The 24,418-nt window shown below is 46.0% G+C and overlaps 1 protein-coding gene across 2 annotated transcripts in view; it reads left to right on the forward strand.

The window, feature by feature from the left end:
- The first annotated feature begins 6,183 nt into the window (after positions 1-6,183).
- The window catches only part of MEGF6 (multiple EGF like domains 6), a 433,964-nt gene continuing 415,729 nt past the window's right edge, over positions 6,184-24,418 (forward strand). Inside the window, exon 1 of one of the 2 annotated variants that reach the window (XM_088452600.1) lies at positions 6,184-6,302. In XM_088452600.1, coding sequence (XP_088308726.1) covers positions 6,184-6,302 — 119 coding nt within the window. The remainder of the gene's footprint in view (positions 6,303-24,418) is intronic. The other variant, XM_088452601.1, reaches the window with a different exon arrangement.

Raw genomic sequence — 24,418 nt, forward strand, 5'->3', positions numbered from 1 at the left:
GTGCGTATTAACTGCGTTCCTTGCTGAATCAGGCCCTATATTATAGAGGGAAAGAGGAAGTAAAGCTACAGAGTCTTAGGGGCTGACACAGGGTTGTACATTTCCGATAACTGCTGCTGTCCCCCCTTCTTAAATGCTACTGATACTTTTTGCGGGTACAGACGTATTTCGGGGGATTTCCTGCAGGATTCCTTTAATAAATATGCCCCATATTCTGCAGACGTAGTAAGGAGACTGAATAAACCAAATACAAAAGTGTAGCGCTAGTTTTGATCAAGTGACCACAAAATGATCAAAACCAATTTATTAAAAATCAATAAATCCATGAAAATGCAATTGCATCACACGCTCTCACTTTTACACACCGTGAACTTAGGGTCATGGATAAAAAGAACAATCATGGCACAACAGGATAGAATACGGAACCTGTTAGAGTCCCTCTCCTTCAAGTGTCCGTAATATCAGGCTCTTGCTATAGATTCCACTCCCTACGATGGGTATCTCTGGCTGTAGGGATCACAGTCCTCTTTCAGTAAGATAATATTCCATATAGACAGCAATGTGAACAGGGATAAAAAGCCCAAATACCGGAGTGAAGTGATATCACCTGCGTCCTCTATGCGTCATCTGAAATCCCTTATAGTCCATCACCCCCCCGAGGCCTTCTGCATATGCGCAGAGGGACCTCTGGGTGTTAAACCCGGAAGCCCCTCTGGGGGGCATCGCAAAGGACAGCTCTGTTCAACCGTGGTATGTACCCGATGAGAGGTGGGATGTACCGCATTGTGGATGCGATGCTTAGCCCAAAGTCTGTTCTTACTTTAAAAATGGAGGAGAAATCCTTTGCTACTTCCAAAGGCATCATTTGCCGGACTAGTGTTCTGCAAGCAGCCTCCGTGTCCTGTCCAGTATTCATGTAGGTGTCCGCTGACCACGACTGCGCAGTCTCCTATCCTGCAGAAGGGATTGGAGGTGACACACGCTCTGGGACTTCAGCGGAGTCTGATGTTCGCACTGAGAGATGCTGACAGGTACAAGCTGGAGCCTGTGGAGTGACATGACTGGAAGGATGTGAGCTGGAGGAATTCTGTATTCTTCTTCTCACCTTTATCCCTCTGAGCTTGCATGAGAGGATGATAGTCATGTAATGTATTCCTTTATACTGGTGCAGTTTGTCATTGGTTAAGCGCTAAGAGGGGTATTCAATATGAAACGTTTACTTCACTGTCGAAGTTAACGTTTCATATCAGAGTTTTTACCTGCGTTAAAGACGGGCGCGCTCCCGCTTATCCCCGTATTCAATATAAAATTAACGAAAACGGGAAACTCCGAAGTTGGATTTGCGTAAAGTTACGAATTTTTCATTAAAAAAATTGTAAGACCCCCCCTAAAGTTGTAAAAACATGGGGGATCACTATGGGTACCCCCGTTTTAGCCTTTAATTGAAAGTCGGGGATTTAAATAGCCGCAGCAGGTGTTTTTTTTCCCGACATTGAAGAAGCGATGCAGAAGAGTACTTAGGTTATTTTTTTCGTTTTTTTTTTAAGTGGTCCCATCAAATCTGGGGTACATGAAAATGGGTACTAGCATATTTTTAAGTCCCTAAAGTAAATTTTTAAAAATTCTGCATTTGTGCACCTGCCGCTATAATTCTATTCTAGAAAACACCTGCCGCTAATAGCCTATTCTAGAAAACACCTGCCGCATACTTGCAGAATAGCCCTGAACCTATTTCCCTATTGTTATACAATATTTTCCCATTTATTTTTTTTTTACCCCAATTTTTAAAATAATTTTTTGGGGTGTCCCTATTTTTTTTTAAAACTTTTTTTGACACAGTTCTTTTTTAAATGTCATTCCCAGGGGTGCAGGCTATTTTTTTAGGCCTGCACCCCTAAACCCCAATTCTACACTTTTTTTCGACACCTATTTAATGGTGAAAAGTTATCCCCATTTTTTATCAAAAACTTCAAATCTGCGATAAATCTTTGAAATTGAATACGGTGTAAAAGTAAAACCTGCGATAATGACGTCATAGCTCCGATATTAACGCAAAAACGATGTTTTCGCTCCCATATTGAATACCCCTGTAAGTCCCAAATAAGGCCATTTATTACAATTTCTAGAACTTCTCAACTGTTCCTGAATTACATCTCCCATAGTAGTCAGCAAGAAGGCTGGAGGGAAGTGTGCTAGCATTATAATAACACCTGAGGTATAGGACAGTTTCTAGTCCCCGGTCTCCTCAGCCAACACCTGCCTGCAGGTGTGAATATCCCATTAGGCACGTGCCTGGGGGCGGAACTTGGACGTTCATTTTATTACTGTCAGTCCGAAATGATTAGAAAGCAAGAAGGAGGCCCCTGTAAACTGTCCTGCTTAGTAAATATGAGTACATAATGAAAAATAAAACAAAATGTCATTATTTGTTTTATTATTTATTATATTGGCAATTGCCAAATTAGGGCTCATAAATTGATAATGAAAATAATAAATTGGGGGGGGGGGGGGGCAGCCATTGATATTGTGCCTAAGGGAGGCCTGACCCCCTAAATCCATCCCTAGCTGCCTGATTAGTAAAATCAACAACACTTCATGCAAACAATCCATAGATAGAAAGATATTAGATAGATATGAGATAGATAGATATATATGAGATAGAAAGATATTAGATAGATATGAGATAGATAGATAGAAAGATATTAGATAGATATGATAGATAGATAGAAAGAAAGATATTAGATAGATATGAGATAGATAGAAAGATGATAGATAGATATGAGATAGATAGATATGAGATAGAAGGAAAGATATTAGATAGATATGAGAGATAGATAGATATTAGATAGATAGAAAGATATTAGATAGATATGATAGATAGAAAGATGATAGATAGATAGGAAGATATTAGATAGATATGAGATAGATAGAAAGATATTAGATAGATATGAGAGATAGATATTAGATACATATGAGATAGAAAGATATTAGATAGATATGAGATAGATAGATAGAAAGATATTAGATAGATATGAGATAGATATGGGATAGAAATATATTAGATAGATAGATAGAAAGATATTAGATAGATATGAAGTAGATAGATAGAAATATATAAGATAGATTTGAGATTTCATTTATTTTCCCAACTTGTTACCAAGTTGATGTGTGAACATTTGTGTTTATTTCTGTGGTGTCTCATAGCTGACGAAAAATTCTTACAACACTTCCCAGCTTCTGGTTACTACCGTGCAGCAACAACGGTTCCACAAATAAAATATTAACAGTAGGGTTTGCCATCGATGGCTAGCAAATATTGATGGATTGCTGACAATGGTTTTGCCATTGATGGCGGGGGTCCGATGTTTCTCCACCATCGATGGCAGAAATCTGATGGTGACCTAGAGCAGGGTTTTTCTTTTTAGCTTACACGGTCCTTAGCACTGCCCTCTCCCTGCTGTCACGCCGCTAGTGACGCCCATCAAGGTTTTTCCGTCAGTGGAGTCCTGCCATCGATGGAAAGTATCTATAGTGCCATCGATGGGCATTGGGCCTGATTCAGAGATGGATGCTAATCGAGTTTTTACGCAGATCGAGTAATTTTTTGCCATTGCTCACATTAGCATATTTTCGCAGCAGCGTTCCTTAGGAAATCACATTAGCGTGCATCTGTGAATCAGGCCCAAGGCTAATGAAAAGTACCCGTCATATAGTGGAGAGAGAAGTGGTGGGTGGATAAGTGAGGTCAGACTTCTGTCTCTTCAAAATCACTTCATTCATTTTGGTTGAATTTTCCAGCACCCGGGCAGCTGTTAAAATAACAATAGTAGTAATAATAATATTAGTAGTAATAATTGTGTTAATTATAATAATAAAATCAAATAAACTGAGTAGAAAAGCCTCTCACAGGAATGTGAATACCATGCAGCACTCTTTGGCACTAATATGTGGTTACTAATCATTGACCTCAAAGACCCTCAGTGATCTATTGCTCACAAAAACTTACAATGAAAAAACATGAATATTCCCAAAACGGTATAAATTTTGACCCCCTCACCCAATATTATTACCCTTTTACCTCTCTATCTGATTACCCAGTCTTGTTTTGTTCCCAATTGTAAAGCACAACTGAAAATGCTGTCGCTATGTACAGTATCTCTTAATAAATAAGTCTTGTTCCTTAAAATCATTTTAACCAGGAACCCTGTTTCTGCCCATTTTCCCTTGCTCTAATGCGCTGCCAGCATCTGTGGAACTACAAATCCCAGCATACCCTAACAGACAGAGCTTTGGGCAGCGATTGTTTTATGATTATGCTTACATGGAGGATTCATTGGCAAAGTGAGTAACAGGTAGTCAGCGTTTGGGGGAGGTAACTGGGAGTGGCTATAAAAAACGTAGACATGTCGTACCGTTTAAACACTGTTTTCCGGGCGTCCATAAATTAGCCACTGCGTTCCTAAGCTCTGCAGGAGAGCCCTCTTTGTGGCTGGAGACCCGCTATGTCTGCGACAGGTAGACTTACTCAGAAGGCTGACGGCTGCTTGATCTGCGTTCGATGTTTTTGATGTTTCCGGTTTTGTTCATAAGCGGCGGATGTGAGATGCTTCCAATGGCATACTTTCCTACTTTAAGATTTTCCTCCCCGGCGAGGAGAAGCAGGTGGGCGGGGCTGGATTTGTGTCACTACGCCCTGCCTCTTGCTGTAAATTACTCGCTGATGTTGATCGACAACTCGCCCCGTTTTGTAGGCGGGGAGGGGGGGGTGGCTGGCCAAACGGAGGCGTTCCCGAAGGAACGCCTGCCGTTTGGGGGCGGCCCTACTGACATCACGACTGTTGTCAGTAGTGAGCTTCCTGCTCTATTAGAGCAGGAAGCTCCCTGGGGCTTGCAGAAACGATACCCTACCACAAGGGTCTCATCGCAAGCCCGATGGTCGCAACCATCACATGGCGCTCGCAAAAGCTGTGGGTGGTCACCCGCAGCTTAGCGAGCGGCCAGGAGGCCGGCTCCAAAGCAAAACAAAAAACGCCCTGATTCAGAGCGAGCGCTCTGAAAGAGCGTCCTGCTTTGAATCAGAGCCTCTGTGCCTTCACATTCCCCGCATTTGTCCAAATTCTCTAGCCATGGTGTAAGACCAGTCTCCAGGAGTTGTGAAACTACAAGTCCCAGCAGGCCAGTTCCATGACCCCCCCCCCCAATTTGCCCCTGCGTTGTGCAGTCCCTCTCCTACCTTGCTCATGAAGCCAGCCCCAGATATTTAGCACACTGCTATGTTGGCTTTCTCCCCAGAGGGCAGAGATAAAGGTGTGACAGCAGCCACAATTCACTATATGAATAGAACAGTCAGATCTAGGACGCAGAAGCCTTGGGCACTATGTATTTTCACCACTCCTCTCATCGGCTCCCTGGATTACTCCGGAGGCTCCCAGAGCTCCACAGATAAAAAAAAAATTCATCCAGAGCATTTTTCCCTCTTCTATCATCATCTACCAGCAAAACTGAGCCGGGAGACACATTGCACAGAGGCGTCCAGGCTCCCTTCCAGCAGGCTCAGGGGGGGTGGCAGAAATTGTGCCACCAGGATGTACAAGAGGTAAACAGATCTTCTCATTGATTGAAGTCCATTCTTAGGGCAGCAGGCTGTAAAAGGGGAACATCTTTTGTAATTTGTCCAGAGGGAGGTGACCTGTCTGTAAAATCCCCTCCTCTGGCTGCTTACAGGCTCCTGTTGAAGAGAAGGAAGGAGGGAGGGGGGGGAATCTCTGTTCTACTGTGCTGGTTGGAATGGGAAACTGGATCAGTTGTACATCTCCAAAATACACACCACCTCCTTATTGAACGGAAAGCACTTTCTAAAAATTCACCAGTCCTTTGGATATAATTCACATCACAGCAGAACAATGAGAAACAGCTGCCTGGGCAGATTTCGGTAACTTTTTCTTGCAGACTGCACAATGTTCTCCACTAAAAGAAGAGACCTCTCTGAGACTGTCCCATCCTGGGGAAGGTAACCCAGCTGCAACCTTACAGCAAATCCTTTCTGGCATTCCACATTGCAAAGAAAGACAACCACATTTTTTTTTATAAAGTAACGAATATATATATATATATAATATATATATCACAGTTTCCCATTCTGCAATCCAGGAAAAAAAAATAAAAAATCTGAATTCACTTCCAATGCAGGAAAGGTGGATTATGTTCCCGGCTGTATCGCTGCGGATGTTGGGATTGTTCCTTCTGGTTCACACAATGTGGAGATGTTCGGCAACGGATGGGACAAAACTGCAGTCATACATGTAAGTATGTTTATAAAAAAGGGAAATCGCCTTGTGCATGTAACATAGATCAATATAGGTAGTTACAATGTGGCATTCAACTGTCATCTCTGCTTTATTGCACTCTTGTTGCTGGATTCACCTTGTCTGCTGTTTGATAAATGACTTCCTTTTTGCAGGAGACAATCTTCTGAACATGTCTAGTAAAATGTGCAGTGAGTTTATAGCAGAGAAATCCTTTGTAGTGAGCAGCGTAATTTTCCTCAGCCCCTGAGCACTGGGGAAGGTAGCATGTCTTACTAGGTAAGGGAAGATGAACATAATCTTACCTTTAGGCGTTGCAGGGATTAGGTTACCAGTTGCTTACATTTAGCCTTTTGTTACTGCATAACAGTACATAGAAACACATGCCAAAGCATCAACACCAACTATAATAACACCAAGACCATTCATTACACCACTGAACATATATCGTATAGGGCAGAGGTTCCCAAACAGTTTAAAAAATCACGGCACCCTAGAGTATCAGCAATTTTCCACGGTACCCCTGGGCCAAAAGTTTCTAATACCCCTTTTACACCGGAGCTAAAACCCGGGTTTTTGAAGGGTTAACCCGGGCAGCTCCCTGGTGTAAAAGGGCAGAGGGTTGGATCGCCGGGTCGAGTGACCCGGCAATCCAACCCAGGTAACTAGCAGGGTTTAACACGGGCGTAGCCCGTGAAACCCTGCTATGGGAACAGCGCACTCCGGGTCACGAAGACCTGGAGTGCGCTGCTAGCCGGCCGATTGGTCCGGCTTCAGTGGCGCTTGGAGATGACGTCATCTCCAAGCGTCCACTTTCACTCCGCAAAAGCCGGGTCTATGCAGACCCGACTGCGGTGTGAGCGGTGCTGACTCGGGAATATCCCTAGTCAGCGCCGGCAAAATTCCGGGTCTGATCCGGATAGGAACTTTGTTCCAACTCCAGGTCAGACCCGGAATTTAGGTGGAAAAGGGGTATTATTGAGAAATTCAGCAAAATGAAATGAAGTAAATTGTGCTTATATCTATGTCACCCTTAGGTTTAGTTATATCGTGGTTGACAGGGCTGTGCTTCTTTTGGTCCACATATTATTCGATTGGCAGTCATTAAAACTGGATGCCTATCACCCTGACTACAAATCATTTTATTCGGTACTGGACCACCAACTCGAGGCACCCCTGCAAGTGCCCTGAGGCACCCCAGGGTGCCGAGGCACCCAGTTTGGGAACCACTGGTATAGGGTAATGGAAAATCCACAGACTATAGACACACCCAACACAGATGCATGCCCACTTTGATACACAATTTATTTTTACAAGTAGGCATCGGAGGTAGGCGACCTCTGGCTTGCCAGTTAGGTTTTGTGTACCTACATGTCCGGGGCATGCTGGAACTTGTAGTTCCGCAGCAGCTGCCAAGCCACAGGCTGCTGAAACCATCTCTAGCGACTGTAAGATTCTTGGGGTATAAGTTGGGGGCTGGTATAATTACCTGTTGGCCACAAGTGGCATTGAAGCAGTTACAGATACTGGCACATGTATTAGAAAATGGTCTGTTTCACTTAAATTCGATGTTAACATTTGTGTACTTTAGTAACACAGTGACATATTTTAACATAGTGGGGCTGTTTCAGAGGGGGGACGCGGTGTCGACGGCGCATGCAATCGGACGATGTATCAAGTCTGCCATAGGGCTGACGCAAGTCCTGATGGTGCAAGACGCAGCGGAGGGAAGTGCGTTGTCTTAAAACGCCTCGAGTGGGCGTTTCAGTTGTCGGAATCTCAGACGCGACATTAGCATGAAGATACAGACGCGACTGCGGTAAAATGCGCAGAATCAGTATGTTTAATCCGGTGCCTCCAAACCATGTTACTGCCCGGGCATGCCAAAATCTTTTCTTTTTGTACCTGAAAATGTTTTTTTTTTTTTTGTTAAGTATTGGTTACAAGCGATGTGTTTATTGTGTGTTGCACATACAGGATTTATTGCTGAATGAGTTTAAGATGTAAGCGTACTGTGTTATCGCACACTTACATTCAGATGTAATCGGCATGCTGGGGTACCTAATGGCAACGCATGCTGATAAGTTATTTCATCAGCGCCGTTACCAGTCCCACATCTCACACCTATAGCTTCCTGCTGATGATAACGTCCCGTAGAACTTGTGCCAAGCCATGTATGACTCCAGACAGAACAAAGAGCAATAATGCTCTCACTGACAGCTGTGTAGGTAAACTGTAAGTGGGTTACCGTGCTATGAAATTGAACTACCCATCTGTGAATTCATTGCAGCAGCTTCGAGGCGTGAATTGCACATTCTGAGATGACGGACAGAGGTTTATGCAAATGGTAAACGTGGGATCTTCTCTCATTAGGGCTAATTTACTCGCATTATATTTAGGTGCAATAATTGGGCTTTACAGTAGCAGCCAATCAGGCACTTGCTTTCGTTGCCTGATTTGCATTAGACAGTTACAAGCTAATTGGCTGGTATGGTTCAGTGCAAACTTTACACCTATGTTCAGGGTTGGACTGGCCCACAGGGGTACAGGGGAAATCCCCGGTGGGCCCCACTGCCTGTGATCCCTCCCCGTCCTCCTCTGGGTGTCAGGTTCCAGACCTCAAATTCTAGATTGTTACTCTATTAGAGTTATCTGGCAAAGCAGGACCACTGATCAACATGGGGGCTTGGTTCCCTTCTATAGAAACGACACCGAGATATGCCTAATGATTAGCCAAGCGTATGTGGTGGCTGGCCACACCCACCCTGGTTGACGAACGCAGCCTGTAAGCATGGGCCCCTACCACTGATTCCCTAGGTGGGCCCTTCATGTGCCAGTCCGACACTGCTTATGTTAATAAATGAGCGCTACTGACCGGGATGTCAGGAGTGTGATCTCTGAAATGATTTTTTAACTTACCTTGATTTTGCATAAATGTGCCAGTTGACTACCAAGCTACCCACACTGGTGTGTCATATACTCTTTTTAAAACACACATCAAAGAAACACCCACCAATATCCCCCAGACAAATGCTGGCGGGATGTCGGGGGCTCAAAACCTGTGTGTTTGGTAGACCTGGGCCCAGGTAATTAGTAAGTCGTGCCCTCCCCCCTGCTGATCACAATAACAGCCCCCATAGGTTTCTATGGGGGCTGCTATATTGTGAGATTTACCGAGCTTAGCCCAGGTAGCTGGTGTTATCCATTGTTGCCTGTAGGCTACAGTTCGCACAATTTACTGGGAGAGGTATCCGTCGGGGAATCGGTATGAAATACCGGCGACTGTTTAGCGGTTCAAATCCCAATAGGAGAAGCCCGACAGGAGGAAAACCCGATGCTGGCTGGTAAGTACCCTAACCATCCCCTCTCCCCGACCTAACCCTCACTTAGGGGTGCCTAACCCTAAAACTCCCAGGGTGGTGCCTAACCCTAAGTCCCCCCAGGGGTGCCTAAACCTAACCTGCCTTTCCCGCTCCCTAAACCTAACCCTCCCGGGGGGGTCCCTACCCCTAACATACCCATGGGGGTTCCTAACTCTCCCCCCTAGGGGTGCCTAACCCTAATCCCCCCACCCCAAAACCTAACCCCGCTACATTCCCTAAACGTAACCCTCCCCGCACCCAGCGGCTAACGCTAAGGATGCCCCGGACTTACCTCGTTCGGGCTGGCGTTCCAGCGTCGGGATTAAGATAAGCGTCAGTATTTTGACACCTATCTTAAGTCCCCCATCGGGCTTCTCCTGTCGGTATATAGACCGGCGGCATTTAGTCTGCCGGTCTATAAACTGAATCCGTCCGTCGGATCCATCCCTGGTAATAGATGCAGTCTGATGACCACACGTGCGCAGTAGCGCGCCGGGGATCCCTCAGCAGAAAGTAAAGTGATTGCGCCAGTGATCACCTGACTTTACACATCGCAGGAAATCTGTCCCTATGTGTGTTTCTTAGTACATCTGGGCGATACAGAATTTCTTATTGCCGTGAATAGCGACCATAATGAATTATAATTATCAGGTCTAAAATCCAATACGTAATAAATATTGCCCCTAAATCATTGTTTAAGGGTGCACACCTTTAGTATCCCTATTCTTTTAGATTTTCTGCGATTGCTCTGAATACTTGAAAGTCCGGGAGACTCCAGAACTTTGCGAAGCTCTCCTGGACTTGAGGGGAACTTTATTGAATCCCATCCCCCTTGTTCAGTTAGGAGAGTGGCAAGTCGCCACAAATCGTGCCACCATGATTCTGTACCATATTGTGGGCCCCTCTGCACAATGCCTCGAATCACAACATTGTGCGGCCAGGGGCGGAGCCAAAATGATGCAATTTGTGACATACCGCCCACCAGGATAACCCCCTCTGAGGAAAGAATATTTGCAAAGTAATTTGGAGCTGCGATTTCACACGGAACGCAGCTGCGAAAATATTCTAATGCCTGCCAAAGCACAGCCGGCATAAAGACGCCCACTGCTGCCTTCTCAAATGCGTACAAGGTCGCTTACCTTCGTAAATATCGGTAACATCAACGCACATCGAGCAGCCATCCTTCCTTTGCGGTAGATCCGACCTACCGCTGCGTATTAGATCACAAGGGCTAATTTATGCATGCCAGTGTAATGGCGTTGAAATGGTCAGATGCACCTGCGTTTTTATGACTACTCCCCATTACCACCCCGAAACACTGACAGCCTGTCAGTCACGTGATGGATTCCTTTGTATGTCCGTAGTCGCAGTACGATCGCTGTGCACGCACAGTGCGGCTATAACCATGCGCAATGGCGAACAATCGCTCGAGTTGCATGTGTATTTGCCATTGCGTAAATCTCTAAATCAGGCCTTTGGTCCTCAATGCATCCTAACAGTCCAGGTGTTAAGTATATCCATGGTTAAGCACAGATGCTTAAATCAAAATGAATGATGTTCTAAGTAATACCTCTTTTCCACCAAAAACCCGGGTCTGACCTGGGTTTTCAGACATGGTTCCGACCCAGGTCAGACACCGTTTACACAGCACCATCGATCTAGGTTATTCTCAGGTCAGCCCCATTCACACTGAACCTGGGTCTGCCCTGCTAAACTTGTGACGTCATAACAAGTGGGAGGTGACTGCTCCACAACCACCAGTCAGCTCATTTTAGGCATGACCCAGGTCGGATAACTCAGGTTGCGCCGTTTACACTGCACCATTACCCAGGTCCATCCTGGGTTCGACCCTGGTAGCTACCTGGGTTAGATTGCCAGGTATCTTGACTCGGGTTATTTTTCAGGGACCCTTTTACACTGAGCTGAGACCCGGGTAGACCCAGTAATAACCCAGGTTTTTGTTCTGGTGTAAAAGGGGTATAAGTAACCTGGGTTTAAGCATTGATATCCTTAAAACCTGGACTGGGAGTGCCTTCGGGACCAAGTTTGGGAAACACTGAAATATAGGAAAATCTACTTTTGTGATCTAGTTTACCCCAGCTAAAGTGATATCACATAAAAAGCTAATCTCTTTCAGTGTTATTCCCGTATGTTTCAAAATAAAAACTAATGGCCCCCATACATCAGCAATCTGAAAACCACAATTGAACAATTTGAAAATGTATTGCCCGATCTTAGGATTTCCCAATCTAGCAATCTGCGCCCATACATTACAGATCTGTTTCAGTGATTTGCAGATCGATTGCAGCAAACACAGATCTGGCAATCTTGAAAGGCTCCATCATTTTACTAGTAACGCTCTGCAAATCTGCTGATCATGTCCATACACTAGCAATCTACAGCCCCGATCCATCTGTGACATCCAACATGTTGGACAATCTGATTTAACAATTCCAATAACTTTTTGGTTGCAAGCTGCGATCTGTGAAGCCCATACATTGCAGATTTTTAGACACAATCGATTGCAAATTACAGAATTGCCACCATCGATTGCTGATGTATGGGGGGCCTTAAGTAAAATAAGAGGTTTGGGTAGGTTGGGGAATGTAATTAATTCTCACTGAAAACAGACATGGCACAAAACTCATGTAAATGGTCCCAGTCACAGAGCTGTTAATATAAATGAGAGACTGATTGATTGGAGCTGGGTGATGTGTCCTGAGGGCAGGACCATGACTGATATTTCTCTATAGCATTTACACTGACACATGAACAGCACTTACTGTAGCCTGCGACGTGCAGGTGATGTCGTTACGGACTGACAGCCTCGCACTGTAGGTTATTGGCAGTCAGCAGGGGGCCCATTACACATTGCCACCTGCTTGCTTCAATGTCCTTGGGAGTCGCTGATTGACATTGACTAATAGACGCATTTCAGATATTTCACGTTTTCTGATTTAAATGGCCATTCTCCGATTTGCTCCTTACAGTACAGGTTATCATGATCGAGCAGAGATGGATTACTAAAGTAATGATTCACCGGTGTTCAAACAGCTATTTGCAGAAATCCTGGGCTATAATACGCAGTGACTATTATTATTCCCATTGCAGACCTTTTACTCGTTTTGTTGTAACACCCTATTTCCAATGCGCTCAGCTACACACCTCTACTTTGCAAACACAATGATGCATATTATTTGACTGGCACGGGCCGGCCGATTCATTGCTGCCCTCCTGTATGTTTTTGGAGATTTTGGGCAAGAAATGCTCATTTGAAAAACAGGAACTTTGTTTACTTGGGGCAGTTGGTTTTACTAGATTAATTAAAGAAAGGGTTTTAGCTCTCACTTATCTAGTGGTGTCAAGTAGTCAATGATAGCTAGAATTTGATTGGTTCCCACGGGTAACACCTCTACTCCAAAAATGATAGCTAGAGTCTGGTTGGACGATTGCTCCATTTCTCATTTTCAAAAGTTTTAGTAACTCCTCTCCATAAATGTTTCTTTAGAATCCCATAAATAAAAAATAAAAATTAATTTTCAGAATAGTTATTGGGCTGATGAGAGGTGAAAGTGAGTCCAATTGCAGAGCTTATCTTGCATGTTTTCGCTCTGCTCATGATCCGGGATAAAGCGTATGCAAGTACGGGCAACGGGGCCAACAAGGGCACCAGCATGCCCAAGACTGATGGGAAGGCGTGACTTGGCCACACCTCTCTGGGTTCTTTGCAGATGCTATGTGCCACTGATGAGGGGGGCATTTTGGCGCCATCTTGTGGTGGTTGTGCTTCCATGGCAATCATAGGTTCCGAGAGTGGGCTGGTCCAGATATTTTGTACCCCCCTAAGTGCCCCTTACTGGTAATGCCGTGTCGTATGCAAACTGCGTTATCTCCACTTGCGACTGTTGGTGAGGGCCTGTCAGTGGCATTGCGGCTGTGCAGAGTTGAGTGTACATGTAAATACACCGGTCTGGGCACCAAGGATTGGGCTGGTGCAAGTATGCATTGAAAATGAGAACTGATACAAAACCAAGGGCGTTGTGTACAACGTAGCATACGGGCGAATATACGCGTTTATTTCTGTGCATGCAAAGCATGAGCAATTATGTATGACTATCCTTCAAATCTGCATCAGCCCCAATCTATCTAAAGCACGGATGGGGAACCTTTTTTCTGCTGAGGGCCATTTTGCTATATTATAACATTATTCACGGGCCCGGTGCAGTCCACGCCCCCTCCGTGTGGTGTCACACAGGGGCGGGGCCACAATCGCCAGTGATTACAGCAATGTCCGGAGCATCCCGAGGATGCTCTGGGAGCTGTAAGGGCAGCAGTGTGACTGTCTGAAGTGTCATAAGGACGCTCCAGGTGGCACTGCTGCATAGACTCTGACCGCAGGGTGCCATTCTAGGCACTCTGCTATCCAGATGAGGCTAACAGAAAAAAAGCTCTGAGGGCCAGACCAAATGACTCCGGGGGCCTTATACGGCCCCTGGGCCTGAGGTTCCCCATCCCTGATCTAAATCATCAAAGTATCGCACATGCACTCCGAGAACTATGGGGGTCATTCAGACCCGCTCGCGAGCAGCAGTACGCTCGCAAGCGGGTCGATGTTCCCCACTGCGCATGCGCACGACGGAGGGAGCTCCGTCGTGCGCATGCGCGAGACCCGGGGAGCGACGGGCTTTCCATCGCTCCGAGTCTCGCACCAAAGGGGGCGTGCTGTCGATGTTGATTGACAGCACGCCCCCTTTGGGGGGCGTGCCTGCCAGATGGAGGCGTTCCCATGGGAACGCCTACCGTCTGAAGCCGGCCCCACTGACATCACTAGTGATGTCAGTGGGAGTGATTTTGGCTCTGATAGAGCCAAAATCACTCCAGGGTTTGCGGCAGCGAGACCCTACCGCAGGGTCTCCGTCGCAAGCCCGATGGTCGCGATGGTCAAGACCATCGCCGCCATCATCATGGACGCTCGCATATGCTGTGGGTGGTCACCCACAGCTATGCGAGCGGCCAGGAGGCCGCTCCATTTTCATGACGGAGGGCACTGATTCAGAGCGAGCGCTCTGGTCAGAGCATCCGGCTCTCAATCAGGCCCTATGTCCATTTGGTAGTAGCCAAACTACATTTTACTAGCAAAAGTGTTGCCGTGATGGAAAATGTGTATATTCAGCTGGTTATGAACTTTAAGTCCTAAATTACAGAGATATTTTTTAGTCTGCACTGAGTAAAAACTATGGCAGTATAAGGATTGGAAAAGTCTATCGATTCAAGTTCATGTCATAGAATTAAACTGTAGCATTGCATGATCAACGATAGTGAATGCTCTTTGTAGAAATTAAAAATTGCCTGTGTAGACTCCCTGGTGCGAATCTATCTGCTGCAAAAACCAGTGAATGCTGGAATGGCTTGATCGCTTATGTTGTTTAGCACAATATTTCCTCAGTAGTCACAGATGTGATTGCTAAATCAAAAAATTCCAAACCGTTCCTGTGTAAAACACCTTTAGGAATTATTTTGCTTAAATGGCTTCCTATACTGGCTACTGCATGACCTCCTGCAGCTTTTACTAAATGCGTCGCTTTGTATTTCTCATATCCTGACATTGCTTCGTAATTCAGTGCAATGAAAATAAACATCTGCCTACTGATATAAACACAAGGCTGAAAAGCAGAGAACAAATTCGGCAATAAGAAGCAGCATATTTAGTAAAACTTACAAGACATATCTCTTCTAATGAATGAAAGTTAGTGCCCCCATACATCTGCAATGGATTGGGGAAATTCCCCGATCCCCAGGCACCGAGGTCGGGGCATTGGTGAAATCCAACATGATGGATTTCCCTGATTTGCCGATCCCGACGAAAATATGATGGGGATCAGCAAATTGTTGCTTTTTAACATGAAGAATTTCACTGATTCCCTGATGACTTCTCGCACATCGATGGCCGCCGATCAGGATTTCCGACCGGCGGTTCCAACCAATCAGAGTATTGCCAAAACAACGGGTAGATGTATGGGGACCTTTACACACAAGCACCAATCCTTTTATTTTGTCCATAATGTTACACCTTGAAAATCAGCTGGGGGCAGGGTCACATGAAAATACCATTTCCCCATGATAATCTGGTTGATCTGGAAAACATGTACAGTAGAAAGCATGTAATGTGTCTCCTCATATTGAATGACAATGTAAGTTTTCAGGGGTTGGGTATGACATACCGACGGCTTACAAGCCGCTGGTTCAAATCTCGACGAGAGAAGCCCGACAGATGAAAATCCAGACGCCGGCTCGTAAGTATCTTTAACCCTCCCCTCTCCCCCGTAATCCTAAAACTCGGGGGTGGTGCCTAACCATAAATCCCCCCCGTGGTGCCTAACCCTAATCTCCCCCCGGTGGTGCCTAACCCTAAGCCCCCCTTCTCCAAGCCTAAACCTAACCCTCCCGAGGGAGTGCCTAGCCCTAAGACCCCCCCCCCCCCGGGAGTGCCGAAACCTAACCCTCCTCCCCCCCCCTGCGGCTAACACGTTGCGACGCCCGTCAAACCTACGTTCGGTATGCCGGCCGTCTGGATTTCGACGTGGGGCTAATGATGGGCGTCGGTATTTAGAGGCCTATCTTTAATCCCACGCCGGGCTTTCAGTGTCGGGATTCTGGCGGTTGGCATTTCGACCACCAGCATCCTGACTACATCCCGTTTTCAGGACATGTCATATTCCTATTGTAGACCCTGCAGTAAACACATTGCTTTATCTTTCAGGCTTTGTTCTGCTCTTTTCAGCCATGTCTTTATATCATTGGATTGGGCAGATAATATATTTATCTGCCTAGTGCATGAGAGGCGTAAAACAAAATAATTATCCATAGATATTGGGGACATTTAAGTCAGCGCAGCAACTGCCCTTAGCACAGAAACACATTTTATTTCATTTTCTACAGTAATTCCTTGCATGAAAAGGACATGTACAGTATAATCTGGCTGGTTGCTATGGACACATCACAGTTTCCACATTACACATGTTGTAATTTACAGAAATTTCCCCCAATTTTGGATATAACAATCACAGAAAATTCAAGAGAATATTGAAGTAACTGTTTTCTATTCTTTTCTTACCCAACAAAGACATTTTGAAATGTGGAATTGATGTGTTAATACCTCCTGACATGTTGGCACTTGTGAGACACCTCACTGTCAGCGACTGATAACAGGGACTGCAGGAGACCAGGTTACACATTTATTTATTATTAAGTGATTCATGAAATAAATCTATGAGGAATGTTGTTTTCCCTTCTTGCGCCAAAGGACAGATGTCGCTTTATAATTCCATAGTTACCACCGGTTCCTAATATACTCAGGCAGTCGTCTTGAAATGTTCAAATGCTGGCAAATATGTCATTTTACATTCATTTCATACAAGCACTCATTCCTCTCCTCCTGTATTCCTCCCTAATTTCCCAATTTATTAAGGCAGAGGTCCCCAAACTCCACCAGTACAGTCCACGTTTTAAGGCTATACATGCTTCAGCACAGGTGACTTACTTAGTTACTCAGTCAAATTGATTGAAGGGCCCCATACATCTAAAGGGCAATGCATGGATATCCTTAAAACCTGGACTGTAATAACAGTTTGGGAAACTCTGTCTTAACTCATATTTATAATTTTAATAATAATACTAATAATTGAAATAGATTGTAAACCTTTCTGTTGTCTTTTTGGTAGACATATAGGTGTTTCTAACCCATCTACTTGTGAGACTGAGATTTCAGGTGACATGCATTAATGAAGTGTGAAAAGAGGGCAGCTTCCGCTCCTGTCTTCTTCCTTATCCTAAAGTGTCAGACAAATACAGCTTCTGTTAGTTTTTTTTTTTTCCACTGTTGAAACAATATTGCTGCAAAAAAGTGAACCCTTTGTGCAACAGGGAGGCTGTAGAGTTTAAAGTCCAACTGGAATGCTGCTTGCTAACCTGTAGGTGGCGGTGTTGCAATCCCACTTACAGCCTGCAGGAGTGGATTGCACCTTATACAGTAGATATATAATTTCCAGTAATTTGGGCTACAAACTATTAATAAAAAAATAAACGTTTCTCTTTTAGTAAAATATATCCGTACAAGTAAAAATATGACACAAGACTACTAAACTACCGCTACTATCATTGACCACATCAGTGATTTAGGGAAAGCAGGTATATAAAACCCTTATTTGTATTCATTGTGCTCGCTTGTGTTTTGGATGCACCGATTTTTTTTTTTTGTTTCAGCTCAGTATTGTATAAATTTTGTGCTGGTAAAATTCTGACCGTCATTAAGCTTTGCTAAAATAAAAAACCATAGATATATCCATCGTTTGTAACCTGGGAACACTACCAGCGGTAATTAATCACTAAAATTATTCAGGAATAATTAGAATTAATTATTCTGCATAGATGCATATGAATTATTCTACAAGGAGAGTATAACTGAATCTGCATGTGCTATGGGGTAAGTCACTGCTTAATAAAATGTAAGTTACCCTAAAGCCGGTACACACCTAAACAACCCAGCGATGGTGCGACACGATGTGATATTTAATGTCTACGTAAACGCCTCGCGATCCGGTGCACACTGACACGATATGTTGTTAGAGTAATAATGTTACCGCACCGCAACGTGCTACGCATCGTCCATTCTGACGTGCAAAACGGTGAATTGGGGGTACACACTATACGATGGTTGTGGCGATGCTTTGTGGGTCGCGAGATTGGTCAATTAATCGTATAGTGTGTACCCATCTTAAGGCAGAGCAAACTGTGCGATCGGTAGCTGATAAGGTTAGGGGCATAATGAATTGGGTAGTTGCTGGGGGGATGGTGTGCGACTGGCGCCAAAGCTTGCTATCACAGTGCAGCTGTTGCTTAACCAGTAGTAAAATAATATATTTATATATATTCAAAGGGTTATAGGGTTTTTTTTGGCAGCATTTTCATTGGTATAAAAATGACTATTATTTACAAGCTTGCCTCTCTCACCTCTCACTCACCAGGCTGGCGCTGATTTTCAGCACTGCGAGCCACTGTAGCCCAGCTAACGCTATGCGAGTCCAGAGACACTGCTGCTGTTTAGCGATGTTTTGCTACTGCGAATATGCAAAAAAAACCTTCCTGCGCACCCGCAAACCCAAGTAACCCACGCAGTTTGCTATTGCGTATTGCATCGCTAGCACTCGAGAAGGGGTTTGCGATCCATGGTGTATCAGGGTGGAGACTGAGAGGTGACCTAACGTGATGGCAAAAAGGGGGCGTTTCATGGGTGTTAGGGGACTGTCACAGGGGCGTGTCTGGGAACGCTGCTTCGTTCCCAAACGTAAATCCACAGCTTCAGAGGCCATGTCTAGTTGGATTAGAGAAGAGTAGCTAGCGTAGACCCTAGGCTAACAAAAAAGTGGATGGTGCGTTCGACTGGGAATGTAGTTATGTTACTGGCATCCGGAATGCCGGCCGCCACAATCCCGATGCAGAAAGCCCGATTTGGGAGTAAAATAGGCATCGTAATACCGACGCCTATCTTTAGCCCGACAGCCGGCATCCTGAACGTAGGTAAGCGGGGACAGGGTAGCGTTAGCTGCAGGCAGGAGGCTTAGGTTTAGGGGCCCCTGGGTGGGATTAGGGTTAGGCCCCCCCGACTGGGAGGGTTAGGTTTAGGCTGCGGGAAGGGGGGTTAGGGTTATGCACCACCAGGGGGGGGTTTAGGGTTAGGCACCACCAGGGGGAGGTTAGGGTTAGGCACCACCGGGGGGAGGTTAGGGTTAGGCACCACCAGGGGGAGGTTAGGGTTAGGCACCTCCAGGGGGAGGTTAGGGTTAGGCACCACCGGGGGGAGGTTAGGGTTAGGCACCACCGGGGGGGGAGATTAGGGTTAGGCACCACCGGGGGGAGGTTAGGGTTAGGCACCACGGGGGGGAGGTTAGGGTTAGACACCACCAGGGGGAGATTTCGGTCAAATGCGGAACATGGAGAATATTACACAGATCAGTTTTGAAAATGTTGGTTATATCCGCTGCCAACCATATATGGCAGCGCGGTCAGGGGGATGCTGGGTGAGTGTACTGGATGGAGCTTGTGATGAAAACCAAATGTCTGGTAAAGGAAAACCTGCATAGTGTAGTATATTTATTATATTACTGACTGCAGCCTCCAATGTGTCACTTATCCATGGGCTGATGTCATCGAGGGGATCATAGCGGTGTGTTACGCCATCATCCATCAAATCTGATCTCCTCGCCATCTCATTGATGGCACCAGGTATTCTTCTAATTGGCTGCTTGGATGGGTAAGACCGGCTTCAGCCAGGGTTCAGGGGGGAGAGCAGCAGTATCAGACATCTCTGGAAGGGTCATTCCGTGGAGCATAACAGATTAAGTGAAAGTTTAACATAACAGCACTATATTTCCTCTTCCTGTTTATCTATACATCTACATTCCCGGAGCCGCCTGCGACCCTGTCACTTTGTTACAATGTGACAGATCTTAATTTGACGTCTTCAGATTTGTTTGAGAAGAAGCATGGGTTAGAAGCTTATTTACAAATACATTTTAGGTTGTTTTTTTTTTTTTCGTCCAAACAAGTTAGTGTCGTACCAGGTCCCAAGGTCAGAAAAACCAAGTAGATCTTATCCAAGTCAGTCTCGAAGACCTATTTACAAAGGTTTTAGAATTAGTATAGAATGAATAATTAATTATATATCTACTGTGTGCTAGGAGCAATTGTCAGTGGGCCTGACTCTTTACCGATCGCAACTGCTATCGCGCACGCAATTGGCCGATTGTTGCGTACTGCGCATGCATCGCAGTGCGCTTGCGCAAACTGGCCACTGCGATTGCATTGGCCACGCAGACCCTTCGCAGAGTGATTGACAGGAAGTGCCGTTTTCTGGGAGGTGACGGGGAGGATGGTCCGCAAAACGCAGGCGTGCCAGGGCGTTAGAACGCCGTTGCATGGGCGTGCATATATTATCCACTGCGATGCCGTTCGCAGCTTGAGCACTCATAGAGTCCGATGAGGTTAGCAATTCCTGGGTAGGGTCAGAGCTTGTGTAAGTGTGCGTGAGGCTACGACGGTACTCCATGTTACCGATGGTTTCGCAGTCTTGCTAGGATTCATGGATGTGTGTAAGGTAAAGTGGGCGTCCCTATCTAGTGCTGCGACGGCATAGCGATCGAAGTGGATTAGCCAGGGCCGGCTCCAGGTGCTGCTGCGCCCTGTGCAAGTTCTGGACTGCGGCACCCGGTAACCAGGTAATTACCATAGGCCACACCCCTCTTAGTGACTTATTCGGTGACCTGCCAGTATGGCATGCCTCCCGTTTAACATCAGTAGCTGGGCTGCCCCCTGCCTTGAATGGATGCTGCACGCATGCGCACGGCATCCATTCAGTTCCGGGATCCGGCCTCGCCGCACAGCTGCGGCGGTGGGGTGTCCAACCTTCCGACCGCCCGCAGGACACTTCGGCCTGTGGGTAGAGCAGCCCGAAAAGCGGGACTGTCCCGCTGAAATCTGGATGGTTGGGAGGGGTGCGCCCTCTATGCGGTGGCGCCCCTGTTCGACCGTGCCTCGAGCCGGCCCTGGGATTAGTAAGTATACTATCAAAGTGAGACTGCATGCGTAATCGCTATTGCAATCGCTGTTGCGATCAGTAATGAATTAGGCCCAGTGTTCCTTATTACTATACTCTGCATGCTCTAATGCATTGCTTTGCTGTGTGCAGTATTGAAGGTATTAACAGTATTTGGTTATGGACATGTGGATTAAGGGATATGATGGGTGCTATGTAGAAGTCTATTTGTTAGACACTGCCCCTAGCCCCAATAACTTGTTCACACTGGGAATCCCTACTTGCCTTCTTCTCCCACCTTACAGCCCAGCGATGCAGAGGCAAAGGAGGAAAGGACAAGGTGGGTGGGTTTGATGACATGTTTGAGGTGGGGGAAAAGATTAGTGGCTGCGCTACCAAAGACCACCGACCTCAGAATGAGTTCAATAGGTCCTTATTTGTGTTGACCATCGTTGGCTTCAAACCATCGGACAGAAGCCACACACAGATGGTGACCTATAATCGTTTGTGTTTTGCACATGCGCAAAATGTATTTGTGATTCACCATTGGGCTCAGCTATCGGTATTATAACTGGTCATCGATGGTGAAAACACTGACTATCAACCTCGTACCATCGATTGATCCTAAACTGTCGATGCACATATCTTGTCTTTATAGTGGGGGGGGGGGGGCTGCTGGGCTTTGCGACATGAGATTTTCCTGCCCTATCAGAAGTCCTGAGCAGTAGGAGACTGTGGGTTCAGACAATCTGAATAACTGTCCACCGCTCTGGGAACTCTGGGCCTGATTCAGACCCGGACGCTATTTGCGGCCGCTCGCTTTCAAAAAAGGGGCCGGATATTTAAATTGAGCGCTCGCTCTTTGCAGTGTGAGGACGCCTCTGTCTGTGCGAGCGTCCGCTAAATGCGCTCGCTATTTTTTCAAGACGCCCCTTTGCTGTTCGCAAATCACGTCATCTCCTGTTTTTATTAGTTTAATCGGGAACATCGAACGGCATCTGAACTGGTCGCAGCGCTTGAGGTAGGAATTACTTCCTGTAATCACTGCGAGCAGTTCAGGCTAAAAGACAACCAAGTGACGTGATCGATGACGCTCCTTTGCTAATTATGCACTCGCATTAAACGCCCTTTTGACCGTTGGGCACGCCTGCGTTCGCACAGCCACTCCCCCGTTTTCAAGCACCTTCCCCCATTACCACCCACAAACGGCACATTCTGTCACTCAAAATAGCAGCCCCTCTGTGTTTTACGAGCGCATGATTTCCGACCACAATGACTGGTTTGCGCAAGCGCATTGCGAACCATACGCATGCGACCATCGCTCAGAGCGAGCGTGCGGGCGCTTACGAGCGGGTCTGAATCTGGCCCTCTGCTCACCTTAAATGATGCAGCACCACAGCGGCAGGGCAGTAGGCCTCAGAGCTAGAGTAAGGTTTGGGGGACCCAGGTCCCTTAAAGCAGGGGTGAAGTCTAAGGTCCAGCAGCCATTCTGCACGACAATATGGATACTCAGGGGTCTGATAACTGACTGATCTGCGACCGATGCTGAATCTTTAGGCCTAATTCAGCAGTGCACTAGAGCAGGCGCCAGACCCGTTCTGCAAGCCCGCACATAAACCGGCAGGCTGTCAGTGATTGACAGTCTGCTGGCGTTCGGGGGTGGCGATGCTCTCTGTTTCCCGAAACGGAGGTGAGTTGCCGCTATTGCGGGGGAGGGAAGAAGCTGGGATCTCCATCAGCTGACATAGATTTCCTGGCCTCTTCCTCTAAACTGCGGCGGCCGGCTGCTGAACTCCGTGGGTTCCCACAGCCGACCGATGGTACGCAGATTATCCGATGCTGCCTTGGACAAAGCAGCTCGGATAAGTAATTCCCAGGAGGCGTGATGCCTCCTGCTGCCTTACCATATCTGCAAGGGTCACAATTGCAAAGCTGCCTGCGTGCACTACATCATATCTATAGCCTGCGTGCATACATCATATATCTATAGCCTGCGTGCATACATCATATATCTATAGCCTGCGTGCATACATCACATATCTATAGCCTGCGGGCATACATCACATATCTATAGCCTGCGGGCATACATCACATATCTATAGCCTGCGTGCATACATCACATATCTATAGCCTGCGTGCATACATCACATATCTATAGCCTGCGTGCATACATCACATATCTATAGCCTGCGTGCATACATCATATATCTATAGCCTGCCTGCATACATCACATATCTATAGCCTGCATGTATACATCATATATCTATAGCCTGCGTTCATACATATATCTATAGCCTGCGTTCATACATATATCTATAGCCTGCGTGCATACATCATATCTATAGCCTGCGTGTATACATCAATTTATAGCCTGCGTGCATACATCATATATCTATAGCCTGCGTGCAGCTTTGCAATTATGATCCTTGCAGAATCAGGCCCTTTGTATGCAGTCACTTGGGTTTGCAAAGCCGCAGGTGGGCGCCTCAATACAAATCCAGGTGGCTGCATTTGCATATATTCGCACAGCTGCATTGGCGTCCGTCTCTGAATCGAGCTCCTAGTCGGCAGTACAGTAGTGTCAAGCATGGCAGTACGAAGTACAGGGATGCCTATTGCAGGACGGGGGGCTTGTTAAATAGGAAGGAGCCCTTGCCCTGTCTCTAACGAAAACTCCCATCAGTGACATGGAAAGGGCCTTTATAACCAGGGCCCTGAATAAGAGTTCCTAATGCTTTATCTCAGTTAGGAACTGACTTTAGGCAGCAACACTTTTGCAGCGGTTCCCACCGTAGCAATGTAAAAGGTTAGAGAAACTCTTAAACTACACCCTAGGGATAATATGCAAATAAGCAACTCGTGCCTGGAAATACCATAATCACTGCAGCCCTTTCAATGCTTCAGTCATTGGGCATTCAGAGCATGGTATGGTAAAAACACTGTTTTGCCCAGATGGGAGATCATCATTGTAGGGTAGGACTAGGAGTCTCACATTGAAGTATTGTAGAGGTAGCATCACTGAAATTAGAGGGTTATGGGGATTTTTAGATCATAGTGATAATATGTAAATAAGCAACTCTGTAACAGGGAGAGGCATTTTTGGGAACACCATTTACATAGCAGCAATCTCAATGTGTCATCGGCTGATCATTAGGTGGAT

Source organism: Taudactylus pleione, unplaced genomic scaffold (assembly GCF_031769625.1).
Source record: "Taudactylus pleione unplaced genomic scaffold, aTauple2 ptg000554l, whole genome shotgun sequence".
In the NCBI taxonomy this organism is placed as follows: Eukaryota; Metazoa; Chordata; class Amphibia; order Anura; family Myobatrachidae; genus Taudactylus; species Taudactylus pleione.